The 21120-nt window shown below is 45.8% G+C and overlaps 1 protein-coding gene and 1 long non-coding RNA gene across 2 annotated transcripts in view; both read left to right on the plus strand.

The window, feature by feature from the left end:
* Window positions 1–21120, plus strand: part of LOC120994864 (acetylserotonin O-methyltransferase-like) — a 193832-nt gene that overhangs the window by 156978 nt on the left and 15734 nt on the right. Inside the window, exon 7 of the mRNA XM_040423731.1 lies at window positions 11418–11540. Within this exon, the coding sequence (XP_040279665.1) occupies window positions 11418–11540 (123 nt within the window). The remainder of the gene's footprint in view (window positions 1–11417; window positions 11541–21120) is intronic.
* Window positions 12579–15576, plus strand: LOC120994868. Its single transcript, XR_005777486.1, has 3 exons — window positions 12579–12596; window positions 13855–13859; window positions 15469–15576. It is a non-coding gene; the product is annotated as an uncharacterized LOC120994868 (long non-coding RNA).

Here is a 21120-nt window from a genome sequence, read left to right on the forward strand (position 1 = left end):
CCACTTGTAGATCTCCACTGGCAGCCCATCACTTCTTGGAGCCTTATTATTGGACATACTTGATAACGCTGTCTCCATCTCAGTGACCGTTACAGGAGAGTCTAATGTAGCACGCTGTTCAATTGTGAGTACCGGCAATTGCAGACCCATAAGAAATGAATCTATCTCTGCATCTGAAGCTGTTAATCGGGAAGCATATAAGTTCGAATAGAACTCCTTCATAATCCCCAGTATCTGTTCCGGAGCATTACATTGAACCCCAGATGTATTCTTAAGAGCCGCTATATAACCGGAAGAACGTTGTGCTCTAGACACCATGGCCAACATTCTCCCTGTCTTTTCGCCCCTCTTCATAATATACTTGTTTCTGAAAGAACTGTTTATTTCTAGCGTTAAGCAATAGCCTATCATTAAGCTCCTTTTGTGCCTCTTCCCATAACACCCTATGCCTTTCAATAGGCTGATCAACATATTTAGCTTCAGCCGATTCCATTGCTCGCGTTAATCCCTGTACCTTAGCTCTAATTTCACTTTTTTTCCTGTTCACCTGTGCTATAAGTAATCCTCTCATATAAGCTTTCATAGTGTCCCATACTATCAGTCGTGAAGTTGTAGGCAAATTGGTCCTAAAAAACTCTTCCAGTTGCTCCTTGATACTACCCACGTCTGCTAATAAAGGTAACCAGAAAGGGTTAAACGTCCATGACTTACCATTCCCTATTCTAGGGGGTATAAAGGTAGCGGACACCAATAAGGGAGAATGATCCGTCAGCCGCCTGGCGAGGTATGTAATATCTTGTACTAAACTCCCCAATTCCTTGTTCACCAGTGCCAAGTCTATTCTAGACAATGAACTAAATGAACTAGAACAGCATGAGTATTGCTGTACCTGCGGGTTTCTTTCTCTCCATATATCAATTAGAGACACCTCCTGTAACAGTCTACCAAACGGAGTATAATCTCCTGATGAGGCTTTCACCGCCATCCCCATTCTATCCATACTAGGGCATATCCCATTATTGAAATCCCCCATTATGAGAACTGGAACCCCAGGGAAATCTGCTATGAAAGATAAAATCTTCTTAACAGTCACCGGACCTTAACCCAATCGAGATGGTTTGGGGTGAGCTGGACCGCAGAGTGAAGGCAAAAGGGCCAACAAGTGCTAAGCATCTCTGGGAACTCCTTCAAGACTGTTGGAAGACCATTTCAGGGGACTACCTCTTGAAGCTCATCAAGAGAATGCCAAGAGTGTGCAAAGCAGTATACAAAGCAAAAGGTGGCTACTTTGAAGAACCTAGAATATGACATATTTTCTGTTGTTTCACACTTGTTTGTTATGTATATAATTCCACATGTGTTAATTCATAGTTTTGATGCCTTCATAGTCATGAAAATAAAGAAAACTATTTGAATGAGAAGGTGTGTCCAAACTTTTGGTCTGTACTGTATATACATACGTGTACAGTGTGATATACGCACAAGCACATACATACTCCAGCAATGGTATAACAAGATGAATGATCAAGTGAATTATTATTTTTTAATTACCCACAAGTAATAAAAGAAGCTGATAGTGGTCCCTGTTCACATCTATGCATCTTTGAGCATGTCAGAAAATGTTGGCTGATACTGCTTGCAGCTCGGCAAGAAAAACAAATGAACCAGCACCTCCATAATAAGTGAATTTGAGAACACAGGTGTACGCTACCTTGGCTGAAACACAATTGGATTAGAAGAACTACAAGTATCAGCACACTGCTAGTCAATTGCACAAAGATATAAGCAAACACTGTATAAAAAATAGCTGCTTGGTGGCCATACTTACTGCAAGGGCAGTTAGAAGCTCTTTGCGCATATAACTGATCAAAAATAAGTCGGGCCCATCTACCAGACGACAAGGTGGCTTCTAATCAGATGGGGCCTACTCTAACATGCCTCTCCTGGGCTTACAGCCTACAATCTGGGCAAAGTAGCACCCAGCTATATCCTACACATGCCTCTCCCAGTCAGCCTGCAATATGGGCAAAGTAGAATACAGCTGTACAATCTATCTAATTAACTACTTCAGCTTAAAGGGTTTCTGTCACCCCACAAAACTCTTTTTTTTTTTTTTTTGGATAGTTAGATTCCTTATAGGGCGATATAGGAGAATATAATAGTCTTACTTACTTTCATGCGGCCGATTCTTTATAAAACGAAGTTTTATAATATGTAAATGAGGGCTCTACCAGCAAGTAGGGCGTCTACTTGCTGGTAGCCGCAGCAGAAAACCGCCCCCTCGCCGTGTTGATTGACAGGGCCAGCCGTGATCTCCTCCTCCGGCCGGCCCTGTCAGTATTTCAAAAATCGCGCGCCTCTGGTCATTCGGCGCAGGCGCTCTGAGATGAGGAGGCGCCGATGACGTCTTCTCTTTCGGTGATGTCATCGGCGCAGGCGCACTGAGGGAGTGCTGAGGAGACGCGCCTCCTCATCTCAGAGCGCCTGCGCCGAATGACCAGAGGCGCGCGATTTTTGAAATACTGACAGGGCCGGCCGGAGGAGGAGATCACGGCTGGCCCTGTCAATCAACACGGCGAGGGGGCGGATTTCTGCAGCAGCTACCAGCAAGTAGACGCCCTACTTGCTGGTAGAGCCCTCATTTACATATTATAAAACTTTGTTTTATAAAGAATCGGCCGCATGAAAGTAAGTAAGACTATTATATTCTCCTATATCGCCCTATAAGGAATCTAACTATCCAAAAAAAAAAAAATGAGTTTTGTGGGGTGACAGAAACCCTTTAAACACTTCAGCTTAAACACCCTTAATGACCAGACCACTTTTTACAATTCTGCACTACACTACTTTCACGATTTATTGCTCGGTCATGCAACTTACCACCCAAATGAATTTTACCTCTTTTTCTTCTCACTAATAGAGCTTTCATTTGGTGGTATTTCATTGCTGCTGACAATTTTACTTTTTTTGTTATTAATCGAAATGTAACAAAATTTTTGCAAAAAAATGAAATTTTTCACTTTCAGTTGTAAAATTTTTCAAAAAAAACAACATCTATATATAAATTTTTCTCTAAATTTATTGTTCTACATGTCTTTGATAAAAAAAAATGTTTGGGTAAAAAAAAAAATGGTTTGGGTAAAAGTTATAGCGTTTACAAACTATGGTACAAAAATGTGAATTTCCGCTTTTTGAAGCAGCTCTGACTTTCTGAGCACCTGTCATGTTTCCTGAGGTTCTACAATGCCCAGACAGTAGAAAAACCCCACAAATGACCCCATTTCGGAAAGTAGACACATTAAGGTATTCGCTGATGGGCCTAGTGAGTTCATAGAACTTTTTATTTTTTGTCACAAGTTAGCAGAAAATGATTATTTTTTTTTTCTTACAAAGTCTCATATTCCACTAACGTGTGACAAAAAATAAAAACTTCCATGAACTCACTATGCCCATCACGAAATACCTTGAGCTGTCTTCTTTCAAAAATTGGGTCACTTGTGGGGTAGTTATACTGCCCTGGCATTTTAGGGGCACTAATGCGTGAGAAGTAGTTTGAAATCAAAATGTGTAAAAAATGCCCTGTGAAATCCTAAAGGTGCTCTTTGGAATGTGGGCCCCTTTGCCCACCTAGGTTGCAAAAAGTGTCACACATGTGGTATCGCTGTACTCAGGAGAAGTTGGGCAATGTGTTTTGGGGTGTCATTTTACATATACCCATGCTAAGTGAGATAAATATCTCGGTCAAATGCCAACTTTGTATAAAAAAAGGGAAAAGTAGTCTTTTGCCGAGATATTTCTCTCACCCAGCATGGGTATATGTAAAAAGACACCCCAAAACACATTGCCCAACTTCTCCTGAGTACAGCGATACCACATGTGTGACACTTTTTTGCAGCCTAGATGCGCAAAGGGGACCAAATTCCTTTTAGGAGGGCATTTTTAGACATTTGGATCCCAAACTTCTTCTCACTCTTTAGGGCCCCTAAAATGCCAGGGCAGTATAAATACCCCACATGTGACCCCATTTTGGAAAGAAGACACCCCAAGGTATTCCATGAGGGGCATGGCGAGTTCATAGAAGATTTTTTTTTTTTTGCACAAGTTAGCGGAAATTGATTTTTTTTTTGTTTTTTCTCACAAAGTCTCAATTTACGCTAACTTGTGACAAAAAATTAAATTTTACATGAACTCGCCATGCCCTTCACAAAATACCTTGAGGTGTCTTCTTTCCAAAATGGGGTCACGTGTGGGGTATTTATACTGCCCTGGCATTTTAGGGGCCCTAAAGCGTGAGAAGAAGTCTGGAATATAAATGTCTAAAAAAAATTACGCATTTGGATTCTGTGAGGGGTATGGTGAGTTCATGTGAGATTTTATTTTTTGTCACAAGTTAGTGGAATATGAGACTTTGTAAGAAAAATAAATAAATAAATAAAAAAATATAAATTTCCGCTAACTTGTGCCAAAAAAATGTCTGAATGGAGCCTTACAGGGGGGTGATCAATGACAGGGGGGTGATCAGGAAGTCTATATGGGGTGATCACCTCCCTGTCATTGATCACCCCCCTGTAAGTCTCCATTCAGAGGTCCGTATGTGTTTTGCGGTTCCACGGATCCATGGATCGGATCCGCAAAACACATACGGACGTCTGAATGGAGCCTTACAGGGGGGTGATCAATGACAGGGGGGTGATCAGGGAGTCTATATGGGGTGATCACCCCCCTGTCATTGATCACCCCCCTGTCATTGATCACCCCCTGTAAGACTCCATTCAGAGGTCCATATGATCCGCAAAAAACACATATGGACGTCTGAATGGAGCCTTACAGGTGGGTGATCAATGACAGGGGGGTGATCAATGACAGGGGGTGATCAATGACAGGGGGGTGATCAGGGAGTCTATATGGGGTGATCACCCCCCTGTAACGCTCCATTCAGAGGTCCGTATGTGTTTTGCGGATCCATGGATCGGATCCGCAAAACACATACGGACGTCTGAATGGAGCCTTACAGGGGGGTGATCAATGACAGGGGGGTGATCAGGGAGTCTATATGGGGTGATCACCCCCCTGTCATTGATCACCCCCCTGTAAGGCTCCATTCAGACGTCCGTATGTGTTTTGCGGATCCGATCCATGGATCCGTGGATCCGCAATACACATACGGACCTCTGAATGGAGCCAGCCTTACAAGGGGGTTATCAATTACAGGGGGTGATCAGGGAGTCTATATGGGGTGATCATCCCCCTGTCATTGATCACCCCCCTGTAAGGCTCCATTCAGACATACGTATGTGTTTTGCGGATCCTATCCGTGGATCCGCAAAACACATACGGACCTCTGAATGGAGCCAGCCTTACAGGGGGGTGATCAATGACAGGGGGGTGATCAGGGAGTCTATATGGGCTATATGTCATTGATCACCCCCCTGTAAGGCTCCATTCAGACGTCCGTATGTGTTTTGCGGATCCGCGGATCCATGGATCGGATCCGCAAAACACATACGGACGTCTGAATGGAGTCTTACAGGGGGTTGATCAATGACAGGGGGGTGATCAGGGAGTCTAATATGGGGTGATAAGTGGTTAATAAGTGTCGGGGGGTGTAGTTTAGTGGTGTTTGGTGCTACTTATTACAGAGCTGCCTGTGTCCTCTGGTGGTCGATCCAAGCAAAAGGGACCACCAGAGCACCAGGTAGCAGGTATATTAGACACTGTTATCAAAACAGCATCTAATATACCTTTTAGGGGTTAAAAAATCGCATCTACAGCCTGCCAGCGAACGATCGCCGCTGGCAGGCTGCAGATTCACTCACTTACCTTCGGTTCCTGTGAATGCGCGCGCCTATGTGCGCGCGTTCACATGAAATCTCGCCTCTCGCGAGAGGACACGTATATGCGTTCACCCAGAATAACAGGGCCGCCGCCAGGACGCAATCCTGTGTACGGCGGTCCTGAGGCGGTTAAAAGCACATGGTAAATGGGCAGTGGTGCACGGTTCAAACTCCCTACCAGGGGGCGCCACCCCCCAGTGGCAGTGACAATAGGGAAGAAAAACAAACGAACCAGCACCTCCATAATAAGTGAATTTGAGAACGCAGGTGCACGCTACCTTGGCTGAAACACAATTGAATTAGTAGAACTATAAGTAACAGCACACTGCTAGTCAATTGCACAAAGATATAAGCAAACATTTAATAAAAAAATAGCTGCTTGGTGGCCATACTTACTGCAAGGGCAGTTAGAATCTCTAACTTACAGCTCTTCAGCAGCGATGCTGCAGAAGAAAAAATGTCCTGTTTTTTCCAACAAGATGGGGCAACATGCCGCACCTCAGAGAACTCACTCATGAGCTGTTTACGGAGGAGCGAACTGTGAGCAAGGTGTTATGGCCACCATGTTCCCCAGACTTGTCCACATGCAATTTTTATTTGTGGAGAAATTTAAAACAGAGAGTGTACGCTAACGATCCACATCCCCTGGATGAACTCAAGGAAAACATCACAAACACTATCTGCAGTATGTTCATCTTGTCATACTATCGCTGGAGGTGGGCTACTTTTTCATCGGCCACACTGTATAAACATACAAACACATTCACACTCAGAATGAGCATAATAATATAACAGGCTATAGCTACTAGAGAGGGGTCGTTGATCCAGGGAGTTATTCTGATTGCCTGATTGGAGTCGGGAAGGAATTTTTTATTCCCCTAAAGTGGGGAAAATTGGCTTCTACCTCACAGGGTTTTTTTTTTGTCTTCCTCTGGATCAACTTGCAGGATAACAGGCCGAACTGGATGGACAGATGTCTTTTTTCAGCCTTATGTACTATGTTACTATGTTACTTATGTATATACTGTATACAGGCACATAAACACTTATCTACTTCCAGGGGCGTAACTAGAAGTGACTGGGCCCCACAGCAAATATTTGTAAGGGCCCCCCAGCGCGCTTCGCACCTCCCTCCTGTGTAAACCCCACTCCTTTGGCACAGTGTAGAGGTATACTGTATATTGTGTGGCACAGTGTATGCTATATGTGTATAACAAACATATTTCATATGAAAACTTACAATTACTTGACTTGGCCCTTGGGGATCTCGGACGCCACTTCAACACTTTGCCCGGGGGCTCGGTGGAGCTGATGTTGTGCTTTATCCTAATGAGAAAGATTTCATAATAAGGATTTGGAGAAGGGGCAGAGGGATAGCAGAGCAGGGAGAGGCTGGTGCTGTTACTAGGGGGTCATACCATGGGGGAGTAATAAAGCCCACCATAATGCGCCCCCAGTAGAAATAATTCTCCTTATAATTTGACAGTGCAAAAATACCCCCTTGTAATGCCCCCAGTTGAGCTAATGTCCCCATAGTGCCCCCATAATGTCCCAGTATAAAATACCCCTGTATAGTGCCCCCAGTAAATTCCCCCATAGTGCTCCTCTCCCCCCTTCCTGCTAGTGTCCCCATAATGTACCAGTATAAAATGTCCCATATATAGTGCCCCAGTAGATGCCCCTCAGTGTCCGGCCTCTGATAGGCTGCCGGTCTAGTGTCCCCCATAATGCCCCCCAATAATGTGCCAGTAAGTGTCCCCATAGATGCCCCCCAATAATGTGCCAGTAAGTGTCCCCAAGTGCCTCTCACCTCCCACCACATGTTGTTCCAGTATCATAGTGCCATCTCCCCCCCCCCCCATGTGCCAGTATCAAGTGCCTCTCTCTCCCCCTCATGTCCCAGTATCATAGTGCCATCTCCCCCCCAAAAAAGTGACAGTATCAAGTGCCTCTCCCCCCCCATGTGCCAGTATCATAGTGCCAAACCCACCCATGTGCCAGTATCAAGTGCCAACCCCCCCCCCACGTGCCAGTATCAAGTGCCTCCCTCCCCCCCCATGTGCCAGTATCAAGTGCCTCTCTCCTCCCCCCCATGTCCCAGTATCATAGTGCCACCCCCCCCCCCCCCAAAAAAAAGTGCCGGTATCAAGTTCCTCTCTCCTCCCCCCCATGTGCCAGTATCAAGTGCCTCTCTCTTCCCCCCATGTCCCAGTATCATAGTGCCATCTCTCCCCCCCCAAAAAAGTGCCAGTATCAAGTGCCTCTCCCCCCCATGTGCCAGTATCATAGTGCCAAAATCACCCATGTGCCAGTATCAAGTGCCAAACCCCCCCCCTCCCATGTGCCAGTATCAAGTGCCTCTCTCCCCCCTCCATGTGCCAGTATCAGGTGCCTCTACCCCCCCCCATGTGCCAGTATCAGGTGCCTCTCTTCCCCCCCCCATGTGCCAGTATCAGGTGCCAACCCCCCTCCCCCCATGTGCCAGTATCAAGTGCCTCCCGCTCCCCCCATGGCAGTTACAGTCGGGTATTAAAAAAATAAAATAAACACTTCTACTTACCTCCATGTCAGCAATGCAATGCAGCCTCTTCCTGTGTCCTGCCCTGTATGTCCATATATGGAGTCAGTGCTTGTATTTCAGAAAAGTTTCTGCTGGGATTCGAACCCACAACCTTCATGTATCAGAGGCAAAGCATTTACCCACACAGCCATAAAGGCTGCATTGCCACTGACTGAAAAATACGAGACTTCTACTGTTATAGCTGGCTAAGTGTACATCTATACACATGACAGCTGCCCCAACACACCCAGCACTGCTATATCTCTATATGACAGCTGTCCCAGCACACCCAGCTCTGCTATATCTCTATATATGATAGCTGCCCCAGCACACCCAGCTCTGCTACATCTAATAGACATGTCAGCTGCACCAGCACACTCAGTTCTACTATATCTCTATATATGACAGCTGCCCCAGCACACCCAGCTCTGCTACATCTATATATCTCTAAGTATTGCTATACAGTATATAGATATATAGAGATATAGCAAAGCTGAGTGTGCTTGGGCAGCTGTCATGTGTATAGATGTAGCAGAAATGGGTGTGTTTGGGCAGCTGTCATGTGTATAGATGTAGCAGAGCTGGGTTTGCTGGGCCAGCTGTCATATATAGAGATATAGTAGAGCTGAGGTGAGATAAATATCTTGGTCAAATGACAACTTTGTATAAAAAAATGGGAAAAGTTGTCTTTTGCCAAGATATTTCTCTCACCCAGCATGGGTATATATAAAATGACACCCCAAAACACATTCCCCACCTTCTCCTGAGTACGGAGATACCAGATGTGTGACACTTTTTTGCAGCCTAGGTGGGCAAAGGGGCCCATATTCCAAAGAGCACCTTTCGGATTTCACAGGTCATTTTTTACAGAATTTGATTTCAAACTCCTTACCACACATTTGGGCCCCTAGAATGCCAGGGCAGTATAACTACCCCACAAGTGACCCCATTTTGGAAAGAAGAGACCCCAAGGTATTCGCTGATGGGCATAGTGAGTTCATAGAACTTTTTATTTTTTGTCACAAGTTAGTGGAATATGAGACTTTGTAAGAAAGAAAAAAAAAAATCATAATTTTCCGCTAACTTGTGACAAAAAATAAAAAGTTCTATGAACTCACTATGCCCATCAACGAATACCTTAGGGTGTGTACTTTCAGAAATGGGGTCATTTGTGGGGTGTTTGTACTGTCTGGCCATTGTAGAACCTCAGGAAACATGACAGGTGCTCAGAAAGTCAGAGCTGCTTCAAAAAGCGGAAATTCACATTTTTGTACCATAGTTTGTAAACGCTATAACTTTTACCCAAACCATTTTTTTTTTACCCAAACATTTTTTTTTTATCAAAGACATGTAGAACTATAAATTTAGAGCAAAATTTCTATATGGATGTCGTTTTTTTTGCAAAATTTTACAACTGAAAGTGAAAAATGTCATGTTTTTGCAAAAAAATCGTTAAATTTCGATTAATAACAAAAAAAGTAAAAATGTCAGCAGCAATGAAATACCACCAAATGAAAGCTCTATTAGTGAGAAGAAAAGGAGGTAAAATTCATTTGGGTGGTAAGTTGCATGACCGAGCAATAAACGGTGAAAGTAGTGTAGGTCAGAAGTGTAAAAAGTGGCCTGGTCTTTCAGGGTGTTTAAGCACTGGGGGCTGAAGTGGTTAACTAACTTGAAAATAAACTGTCACACACGCTGCCGGGCGCCGAAGCCGCTACTTCCCCGGTAGTTACGCCACTGCCTATTTCCTTGCTGGATGAGCTCAAGTTTCTTGCAAGGTAATGCCTTGTCATGGCTTCTTCTGCTGTCTCCTCATTTGTGAACAGAAGGATTCCTCCCTTCTTTCCTGTTCCAACTAGGCAGCAGATGCATGGGCTCTGTCAGGGAGGAGCAATGATGTCTCCTCACTATGGTTGAGCAAATCAAAGTATCTGAAGTGGACTTTGATCCAAATTTCAGGGAAAATTCCATTTGCCACGAAGCTAAATTTCCTTGTGTATCATGGTAACAAATTTTCCCTGAAATGACGTTTAAAAAAACATAACTCATTCATTTGAGTGCGAAGAGGCCACCATAGCCATCTTGATTTAAGATCCCCCACAAAATCGCAAGATTTAATGCGGGATCTTCAATCAAGATGGTTGTAATGGCCTCTTTGTGCTCATATGGATAAGGTGAGCATATTTTTTTTACTGATTAACCCCTTGACAGCCCTCAATGGTCATCTCAGATCAGCAATGAACGTGGCATCTGAGGGATTCAATGACGGGGGAGGTGCAATCGCCATTCACGTCATTGCGCCTGCTACTCACAAAAAAATGCACTTCGCGATGAAGAAATTCATCACAAAGTAAATGTCTTTGTGAAATTTGAATCAAATTTTTGCAATTTTCGCTCACGACTACTCCTAATATATGCCTGTCTGCTGCATTACAGAAGTGAAGGGACAGCATGGAGAGAGGAGAACGACAGCCTGGGGCATAGAGTTATCCTGCTGTAGATAAGGCCCCGGGTGGTGGCCTCACCATCCTCACTAAGCAGAGAAAGCAGTTTCTTCTTGCTTAGATGCTGTAATAGCGGGGGTGGGGCCAAATAGTATTAATAGGAAAGAGCCCACTGCAGAATTCTATGGTCCTCCGGTGGGCCAGTCCAACACTGACTGCATGGCTAGATGCTTGAGTGTATACACTTGTACCAATGGGAATGAAATTCTGAATAGAGTACCTGAAATTAATGATTAAGACCTGTGCCCCAATACTAACAATTTAACTTCCTCATAAGTTATATTACAAAATTTCTGCAAATAAGTATTGATGTTTGTATGACAATGGTGTCTGATATTGCTTGTGTAGTGGTAGTGCCTTAAAATATAACATAGCTGAAAATTGTGTTGTCTCCCCTTACCAGTGTTAGTGTTATAATTGGAATATACTAAGGTTTATTAAACCATGAACTGCTGACTTGTAGTGATTTCTTGTGATTTTTTTTGTGAAATTGTCAATGTCTTTACTTCTTTATCAAAGGAGACTTCTTTAATGATCCTTTACCTGAGGCAGACCTGTTTATCGTGGCCAGGATTATTCATGACTGGACAGAAGAAAAATGCATTAAACTACTGACGAAGATGTATCACTCTTGTAGACCTGGTAAGCCCATAATCTGCAGGAAATCTATGTGATGTAAAATATGTTTGTGATAAAAAAAAAAAGACAAAAGCATTCTAGCAGTTATAACTTTACTGGCTAATGAGAAAAAATATATTTGAAAACTTTTGGAGAACAGAGGCTCCTTCATCAGGCAGGTTTACAAGTGAATTACCCAGAGAAAAGCAAATTTTACCCAGAGAAAAGCAAATTTAAAAAAAGTTGCAGACATTTGTAGGTGGGGCAATACATCATTAAGATAAGCCATGATAATAAAACTGAGGCTATTGTTACAGATGGATAGACAATAAAGGTTAAGACTAGAATGGGTTGTGTCACTTCAGCAAATAGAATTTATGTAGAGAAAGTTAATACAAATCACTAAGGGTACTTTCACACTTGCGTTTTTCTTTTCTGGCATAGAGTTCCGTCACAGGGGCTCTATACCGGAAAAGAACTGATCAGTTTTATCCCCATGCATTCTGAATGGAGAGTAAGGCTACTTTCACACTTGCGGCAGAGAGATCCAGCAAGCAGTTCCGTCGCCGGAACTGCCTGCCGGATCAGGCAAAATGTATGCTAACTGATGGCATTAGTAAGACTGATCAGGATCCTGATCAGTCTTAAAAATGCCTGATCAGTCGAAAAAATGCATTGAAATGCCGGATCCGTCTTTCCGGTGTCATCCGGCAAAAACGGATCCAGCATTTATTTTTTCACCTTTTTTTCAGTCTGCGCATGCGCATACCGGAAGGACGGATCCGGCATTCCGGTATTCTGAATGCCGGATCCGGCACTAATACATTCCTATGGGAAAAAATGCCTGATCCGGCATTCAGGCAAGTCTTCAGTTTTTTTAGCCGGAGATAAAACCGTAGCATGCTACGGTTTTCTCTTTTGCCTGATCAGTCAAAACGACTGAACTGAAGACATCCTGATGCAAACTGAACGGATTACTCTCCATTCAGAATGCATGGGGACATACCTGATCAGTTATTTTCCGGTATAGAGCCCCTGTGACGGAACTCTATGCCGGAAAAGAACAACGCAAGTGTGAAAGTAGCCTAATCCGTTCAGTTTGCATCAGGATGTCTTCAGTTCAGTCGTTTTGACCGATCAGGCAAAAGAGAAAACCGCAGCATGCTACGGTTTTCTCTCCGGCAAAAAAAACTGAAGACTTGCCTGAATGCCGGCATTTTTTCTCATAGGAATGTATTAGCGCCGGATCCGGCATTCAGAATACCGGAATGCCGGATCCCTCCTTCCGGCCTGCGCATGCGCAGACCGGATCCGTCTGTCCGCATGACAAGCGGTGAGATGGATCCGTCCTTGCAATGCATTTGTGAGACGGATCCGCATCCGGATCCGTCTCACAAATGCTTTGAGTCAGCGGCAGATCGGCAGATCCGGCGGGCAGTTCCGACGACGGAAATGCCCGCCGGATCACACTGCCGCAAGTGTGAAAGTAGCCTTACTATTGTATTGTGATTGTCCATATTGCTTCCTGTCCTGGCTGGATTCATTTTTCCATCACATTATACACTGCTCTGTTTCATGGTTATGACTAGAGATGAGAGAATTTCTCAAAAAGATTAGCTTCGATTCGAATTTTTTCATGGTGAATCGCGTTAAAAAACAGCTATTTCCTGGCTGCAGAGAGCATGTATAGTGGTGTAGAATAATAGACCTTGCAGTAACACGCTTAGGGAGTCTTCTGTGGTAGTGAAACAATACTGTGAGTCAGTATGACATGCAGATGACTGGCGTCGCTCTTAGAATCACTGCACACCTCACTTATTTGGGCAGTTATGGGGCCAAAACCGACCAAATAACTCAAGTGTGAACTCAGCCTTACAGGTCAATGTTAGTGCCAGGTATAAAGAACCATGCAAAGGCCCAAGACGCCTTTTACACTGTCATCAGCTGATTCCACATAGATGTCTACAGAACCTGTTCTATTAACGCTTATACAAGTAGAGACCACCTGACAGAGTGGTGAGGGTGTCAGCAGTAAGTTTGTGTTGACGTTACTGATTATTTTGCCCTTCCTCTGATCCATCAGTACAATAACCCCCAAAAAACTGATCCTGTCTGTTGAGCATCCGTCTTCACTCGGTCAGCATGTCAGTAATCCATCAGTATTGCTAAAGCCCAAAAAAACTGAAGTGGATCCAAAACAGAGATGACACGTTAATGGAATCGTTGCATGTCTTCTGTGTTTTGCACCCACTCATGCTTTTGGCTACCAAATCATAAGCCAATTCTAATGCAAAATAGGGACCATGTCATACAGGCCTTACAGCTACTACATAGACAGGATCCGTTGTGCGTCTAATTTTTCCTTCCTTCTGACAGATCAGAAGGTTTAAATAAATGATGATGTCAACTAGGTCAAAAAGGCAAAATAGTGGCCCAGTCATGGAGTGGGGATGGTGGGAACATCATGAGAATTCCACAGAGTGGACCAATGACAGAGTGTTGAGATGGCAGCAGCATGAGGAGACCACAGAGTGGCCCAGTGACAAAGTGGGGAGGTGGCAGCAGCATGAGGAGACCACAGAGTAGCCCAGTGACAGATTGGGGAGGTAGCAGCAGCATGAGGAGACCACAGAGTGGTGATGTGGCAGCAGCATGAGGAGATCACAGAGTGACCCAGTGACAAAGTGGGGAGGTAGCAGCAGCATGAGGAGACCACAGAGTGGTAATGGGACTGCAGCATGAGAAGACCACAGAGTGGTGAGGTGGAAGCAGCATGGGGAGACCACAGAGTGGCCCAGTAACAGAGCAGAGAGGTGGCAGCAGCATGAGAAGACCACAGAGTGGCCCAGTGACAGAGTGTTGAGGTAGCAGCAGAATGAAAAGACCACAGAGTGGTTAGGTCGCAGCAGTATGAGGAAACCACAGAGTGGCCCAGTGACAGAGTGGGGAGGTGGCAGCAACATAAGGAGACCACAGAGGGGCCCAGTGACAGAGTGGGGAGGTGGGGGGGGCAATACCAGTACCAGCTGAAGATGGTGGGTGGCAGTAGGAGCACCTGGCAGCAGGTGTGGCATTAGGCGGGTGGCAGCATCAGAATAGTAGCTGAAGCAGGTAGCCAGAAGAAACAGGTCTCTTTTGACAAAGTTTAGGTGTGCATAAATCACTGAAAAAAGGTGCACCACAATAATATGCGACTGACTATACTGGCTAGACCCTCACGCTGATGTTAAAAGCTGAGACTATAGCCAATTTATTCCAGTCAGGAACAGATCGGAGCCCTGCACACTCCGTCAATGTGTCTCATTGTGGCGTGGGGTCCTATCAATATACTACATATAGTGTGTGAACACAGTCTAATAGGTGCTAAGGACCGACTCACAGCTAAGCTCCTACACACCTCCATAGTAAGATCACTAATACAATGAAAGGGGTGAGGAGGCTGCGAGCCACACCTATAACAGGCCATTTGACACAGGCTACCAGGTGCACCAGAATGTTACCAATGACAAGCATTAGCACATTCATAACATATAAAGAAAAATCACTGAATGAAGTGGCCTAAATGGGAGGAAATGCTCAACCCCAAACACTTTAGCGTGTTTATAATCGGAGGAGCAATTCCTCTACAAGTGATCCGTTGCTAACGGCAATCCCCAGCAAAAATGCATACAATGGAGGATGACAGCAGCGGACCACATGCACCACAAAAATATCCTACACAAGATGAAATAATGTGTGGATGAAGATATAAGAATACATAAATCACTGGAAAAAAGGTGCGCCACAATAATATGCGACTGACCTGGTAGCTTGTGTCACATGGCCTGTTATTGGTGGGGCTCGCAGCCTCCTCCTCCTTCCCATTGTATTAGTGATCTTACTATGGAGGTATGTAGGAGCTTGGCTGTGAGACGGCCCGTAGAATCAGACAGTGTTGACACACAATAGGTAGTTTAGCGGTAGGACCCACGCCACACTGAGACACCTTGACGGGGTGCGCTGGGCTCCAATATGTTCCTGACTGGAATATATTGGCTAAAGTCTCAGCTTTTAACATCAGTGTCTAACCAGTATGGCTAGGGTTGAGCGAACCCGAACTGTAAAGTTCGGGTTCGTACCGAACTTTAGCATTTTTGGACCCCGGACCCGAACCCGAACATTTCCGTAAAAGTTCGGGTTCGGTGTTCGGTGGTTTCTTGGTGATTTCAGGGAGAGAATAGGAGAGAATATAACTCAGCGATCTACAGACAAATAGTTGTGTGGGTGCAGGGCACTATCGTTTTACCCTGCCCTGAGCTCATTGACCAAAAAATACAAACTTTTAGAATTCTGTTAGTTAGGTGGGTGGTGGCGGCAGTGGCCATTTTATGCATGCTCAGTGCACCAGCACTGCATCTGAGCTTTTGGGACATTGCAAATCAACATTTTTGGGGGGCAAACTACAACATCTGGATTAGTCAGTGTGCAATTTAAGGTAGAAATACACCCATCATTTTCTGGGGTTTGAAAAACACACTCTTATGACAAAAAACACTATTTTCAGGCCTTGCAGAATCAGCACGTGTAAAATTACAGGCTTATATACTGATGTCAAATTCAGTTTTTAAACAAACACTAATTTGGGCACAAAAAATTTAGTTGGCAGCCTTTGATGTAGATGTCAATGTGAGATACACCCTTAATACATTTGGGTTACATTCAGAGATTTTAAATACCGCCATTTGGTGCACCAATATTGAATTCAGGCCTACACTGGTTCAGGCCCTGTGATATACCCCCTCTACATACAGGGGTTTGAATTAGGCATTTGAAATACAGCCATTTGAAATACAGCCTTTTTGTGCATAGATATATTTACTTCAGGCCTACAGAGGTTCAGGCCCTGTGAGATACCACCTCTACATACAGGGGTTTGAATTAGGCATTTGAAATACAGCCATTTGAAATACAGCCAATTTGTGCAAAGATATATTTACTTCAGGCATACAGAGGTTCAGACCCTCTGAGATACTATCTCTACATACAGGGGTTTGAATTAGGCATTTGAAATACAGCCATTTGAAATTCAGCCATTTTGTGCAAATATATATTTACTGCAGGCCTACAGAGGTTCAGGCCCTCTGAGATACTACCTCTACATAAAGGGGTTTGAATTAGGCATTTGAAATACAGCTATTTGAAATTCAGCCATTTTGTGCAAAGATATATTTACTGCAGGCCTACATTGGTTCAGGCCCTGTGAGATACTACCTCGACATACAGGGGTTTGAATTAGGAATTTGAAATACAGCCATTTGAAATACAGCCATTTTGTGCAAAGATATATTTACTTCAGGCCTACAGAGGTTCAGGCCCTCTGAGATACTACCTCTACATACAGGGGTATGAAATAGGCATTTGAAATACAGCCATTTTGGGCAAAAAAAATATTTTATTGAGGCCTAGTCTGGTTCAGGCCATGTGAGATAAACCCTTTACATACTGTCGTTCTTTCTTCTATTAATTAAACACCCATTTAGGGCAAGATCCTAAATTCAAAAAATATGAGGAGAGCGTCAAATAAGTGTCACGACCGCTATCCCAGCAGCAGTCGTGTCGCACCAGACGGAGGGGAAGGGGGACCCTTATCTACGGATGGGAATAGTATGGCCACCCCTGACTAACCCTAAGCTGGCACCTGTCTGCCCTGATTCCCTAGACGGGGTGTGAACCCGTGCAGCGAGCAGGATGCCTAAACCCTCAGTCACCCTAACAAGCCTAGAGTGGGGAAAGGCCGATGGGAGCACTAGTCACCATCACTCATGTCTAGGAGAACAGCAGGGGAAGACAGCAACAAACAAACTATAGCAGAGATAGACTTATCCAGTCACGAGCAGAGAAGGCGATCCCAATCACGACAGTCCACGCCGGACAAGAGCTCCACAGCAACACCAACACCATCAAACGATCTCCTTCAAAGGTCAGAATAGAACTGGAAGTAAGGACTATATCTGGCAATGACTGCAAGTGAAAGTGAAACTGATATAGTAGCTGGGAGTGGCAGACAGGACTCACCTGAGAAGGATGCCTACAAACTCCCAGTCAGGACAAAAAGGTTCACAAGGCAAAACCCAGATGACATACCCTGAACCACGGAGCAAACTCACAAGCTATCGTGAGTAGCAAGTCGCTGCGACCTTCTCCTCCCAGACCTGTCTGGATCAGTCACAGTCGTGACAATAAGGGACATGGCCCAGGTCGTGGTGCTGCTGGTGGAGCTCCTGTTACAGGGAGAGGACGTGGTCGATCTGTGCCAGCTACACGCACAAGTGAAACCCCTTCCTCAGGTGCGAGTAGGCGACAAAACCTGCAGCGGTATTTGGTCGGGCCTAATGCTACTCTACGAATGGTGAGGCCTGAACAAGTACAGGCGATAGTAGATTGGGTTGCTGACAGTGGATCCAGATCCTTCACATTGTCTCCCACCAAGTTTCCTGCTGAAAGACCACAGTTGGCACCTGCAGCCGATGTCCATCAGTCTTTCACCTCACCCTCTTGCAAATCAGCCAAGCAGTCTGAGCCCCAAGTCATGCAGCAGTCTCTTCTGCTTTTTGACGACTCTATTAGCAGGGTTTCCCAGGGCCATCCACCTAGCCCTGCCCCAGAAATGGAAGAGATTGAGTGCACCGATGCTCAACCACTTATTTTTCAAGATGAGTACATGGGAGGACCATCGCAGCACGTCTCAGATGATGACGAAACACAGGTGCCAACTGCTGGGGTTTTCGAAAGTGTGCAGACCGACAAGGAAGTCAGGGGTGAAGACTGGGTGGAAGATGATGTGGAGGACGATGAGGTCCTCGACCCCACATGGAATCAAGGTCATGCGAGTGACCGATGTAGTTCGGGGGAAGAGGCGTGGTCGCACAGAGCCACAAGCACAGCAGAAGAGGGAGCAGGGTGCAAAAGCAGAGCGGCCGTCCTCTAGACAGTACGCCTCCTACTGCCCACCGCAGCAAGGGACGGAGCACACCAAAGCCAGCTCCAAGGAGTTCCCTGGCGTGGCAGTTCTTCAGACAATGTGCTGACGACAAGACACAAGTGGTTTGCACGCTGTGCAATCAGAGCCTGAAGCGAGGCATAAACGTTCACAACCTGCATGACCAGGCATTTAAGTGCAAAGCACGAGCTGCAGTGGAGTAGACACCTCAAAAACCAAGAAAGGTCTCTGGCTCCTCCTGCTTCCTCTTCTCTTCATCCACCTCTGGAGTGACAGTGCCACCTGGCACCCCACAAACAGAGGATCTGCCAGCAACACCAACACCTGGGTCACCAAGCATCTCCACAATGTTACACGGAAGCGTTCAGCTCTCCATACACCAAACGCTGGAGAGGAGGAGGAAGTACCCACCTACCCACCCGCGATCCCTAGCCCTGAATGCCAGCATTTCTAAATTACTTGCCTTTGAAATGCTGTCATTCCGTCTGGTGGAGACTGATAGTTTTAAAGGCCTTATGGCGGTGGCTGTCCCACAGTACGTCGTGCCCAGCCGCCACTACTTTTCAAGGCGAGCCACCCCTTCCATTCACAACCAAGTAGGGGACAAAATCAGGTGTGCACTGCGCAATGCCATCTGTGGCAAGGTGCACCTGACTACGGATACGTGGACCAGTAAGCACGGTCAGGGCCGTTATATCTCCGTAACAGCACACTGGGTAAATGCAGTGGCGGCTGGGCCTGAGGCGGATAGCAGTTTGGCGCATATCCTTGCACCACCGAGGATTGCAGGGCGCTTCAGTTTGCCTACTGTTGCTTCCTCCTCCTAATCTGCTTCCCCATCCTCTACCAGCTCCTCATCCGGTCAGCGTAAAACACCTTCACCACCAACTTCAGCACAGCCAGGGGTAAACGACAGCCGGCAGTTTTAAAACTTATCTGTTTGGGGGACAAACCCCACACCACGCAGGAGCTGTGGACGGGCCTTGAACAACAGACCGATGAGTAGTTTGTGCCAGTCAGCCTCAAGCCCCGCCTGGTGGTGTGCGATATTGGGCGAAATATCGTAGCAGCTCTGGGACTAGCCGGTTTGACGCACATCCCTTGCCTGGCGCATGTGCTGAATTTGGTGGTGCAGAGATTCCTTAAAAATTACCCCGACATGTCAGAGCTGCTGCATAAAGTGCGGTCCGTCTGTGCGCGCTTTCGGCGTTCTCACCCTGCTGCTGCTCGCCTGTCAGCGCTGCAGCGTAACTTCGGCCTTCCCGCTCACCGCCCTGCTGTGCCTGGGTGACAGGGGCCTAAATTTTTCAAAATCCTCTGTTCTATTGCTGGGTGACAAGAACCCACTATTGCCGTGAATGAACCCCTGCTGTGCCTGGGTGACAGGGGCCTAAATCTCTCAAAATCCTCTGTTTTATTGCTAGGTGACATGAAGCTAGTTTTGCTGTGAATAAACCCCTACTGTGCTTGGGTGACAGGGGCCTAAATCTCTCAAAATCGTCTGTTCTATTGCTGGGTGACATGAACCCTCATTTGCCGTGAATGAACCCCTGCTGTGCCTGGGTGACAGGGGCCTAAATCTCTCAAAATTCTCTGTTCTATTGCTGGGTGACATGCAGCTAGTTTTGCAGTGAATAATCCCCTGCTGTGCCTGGGTGACATGGGCCTAAATCTCTCAAAATCCTCTGTTCTATTTTTGGGTGACAAGATCCCCCTTCTGCTGTGAATGAACCCCTGCTGTGCCTGGGTGACAGGGGCCTAAATCTCTCAAAATCCTCTGTTCTATTTAGGGGCGTAGCTAGAAATGACTGGGCCCCATAGCAAAAAAAAATTATGCCCGTCCCCCTTCCGGATCTCCCACCCCCACATACCTCTCGGACCTCCCACCCCAACATCCCCAAACCACACTATTAAAGGGATTCTGTCATCAGATTTAACCCCTTTAACCTAAACATATGCTCATGTCCAGACTAATAAGAAGAATCCTAAGCTGGCCTTATTAAACCTTACTGTGGCTCTATTTGCTCAAAAAACAGGTTTTTATAACCTGTCAATCACTTGCTTAAGGTGCCCAAGGTGAGGTCCGTTAATACAGGGTGCCCGGCCGCACCCCTTGCCGTCCGTTGCCCAGCGCCGCCTTCCCTGTTTTCATTGCCGCCTTCTATAGCTCAGCGCCGCCTCCGCAATCCTCCCCGTCCCTCTGCCAGATCCCGAACCTGCCGCTGCCAGGAGTCCGCACGGGCGCATCAGGCTAAGCCTAGTGCGCAGGCGCGGGATCTGACAGAGGGACGGGGAGGATTGCGGAGGCGGCGCTGGGCACCGGGGGGCACCCTGTATTAACGGACCTCCCCTTGGGCACCTTAAGTAACTCATTGACAGGTTATAAAAACCAGTTTTTTGGGCAAATAGAGCCACAGTGAGGTTTAATAAGGCCAGCTTAGGATTCTTTTTATTAGTTTGGACATGAGCATATGCTTAGGTTAGAGGGGTTAAATCTGACAGAATCCCTTTAAATAATGCAGCTGCGCCTCCCAGGCTTGAGCAGGTATATGTTTGAATATGGATTAGGGAAGATACTGAGATCTGGCTGTACCTCACTGTGAGGTACAGCCGGATCTCAGCATC

Source organism: Bufo bufo, chromosome 3 (assembly GCF_905171765.1).
Source record: "Bufo bufo chromosome 3, aBufBuf1.1, whole genome shotgun sequence".
In the NCBI taxonomy this organism is placed as follows: Eukaryota; Metazoa; Chordata; class Amphibia; order Anura; family Bufonidae; genus Bufo; species Bufo bufo.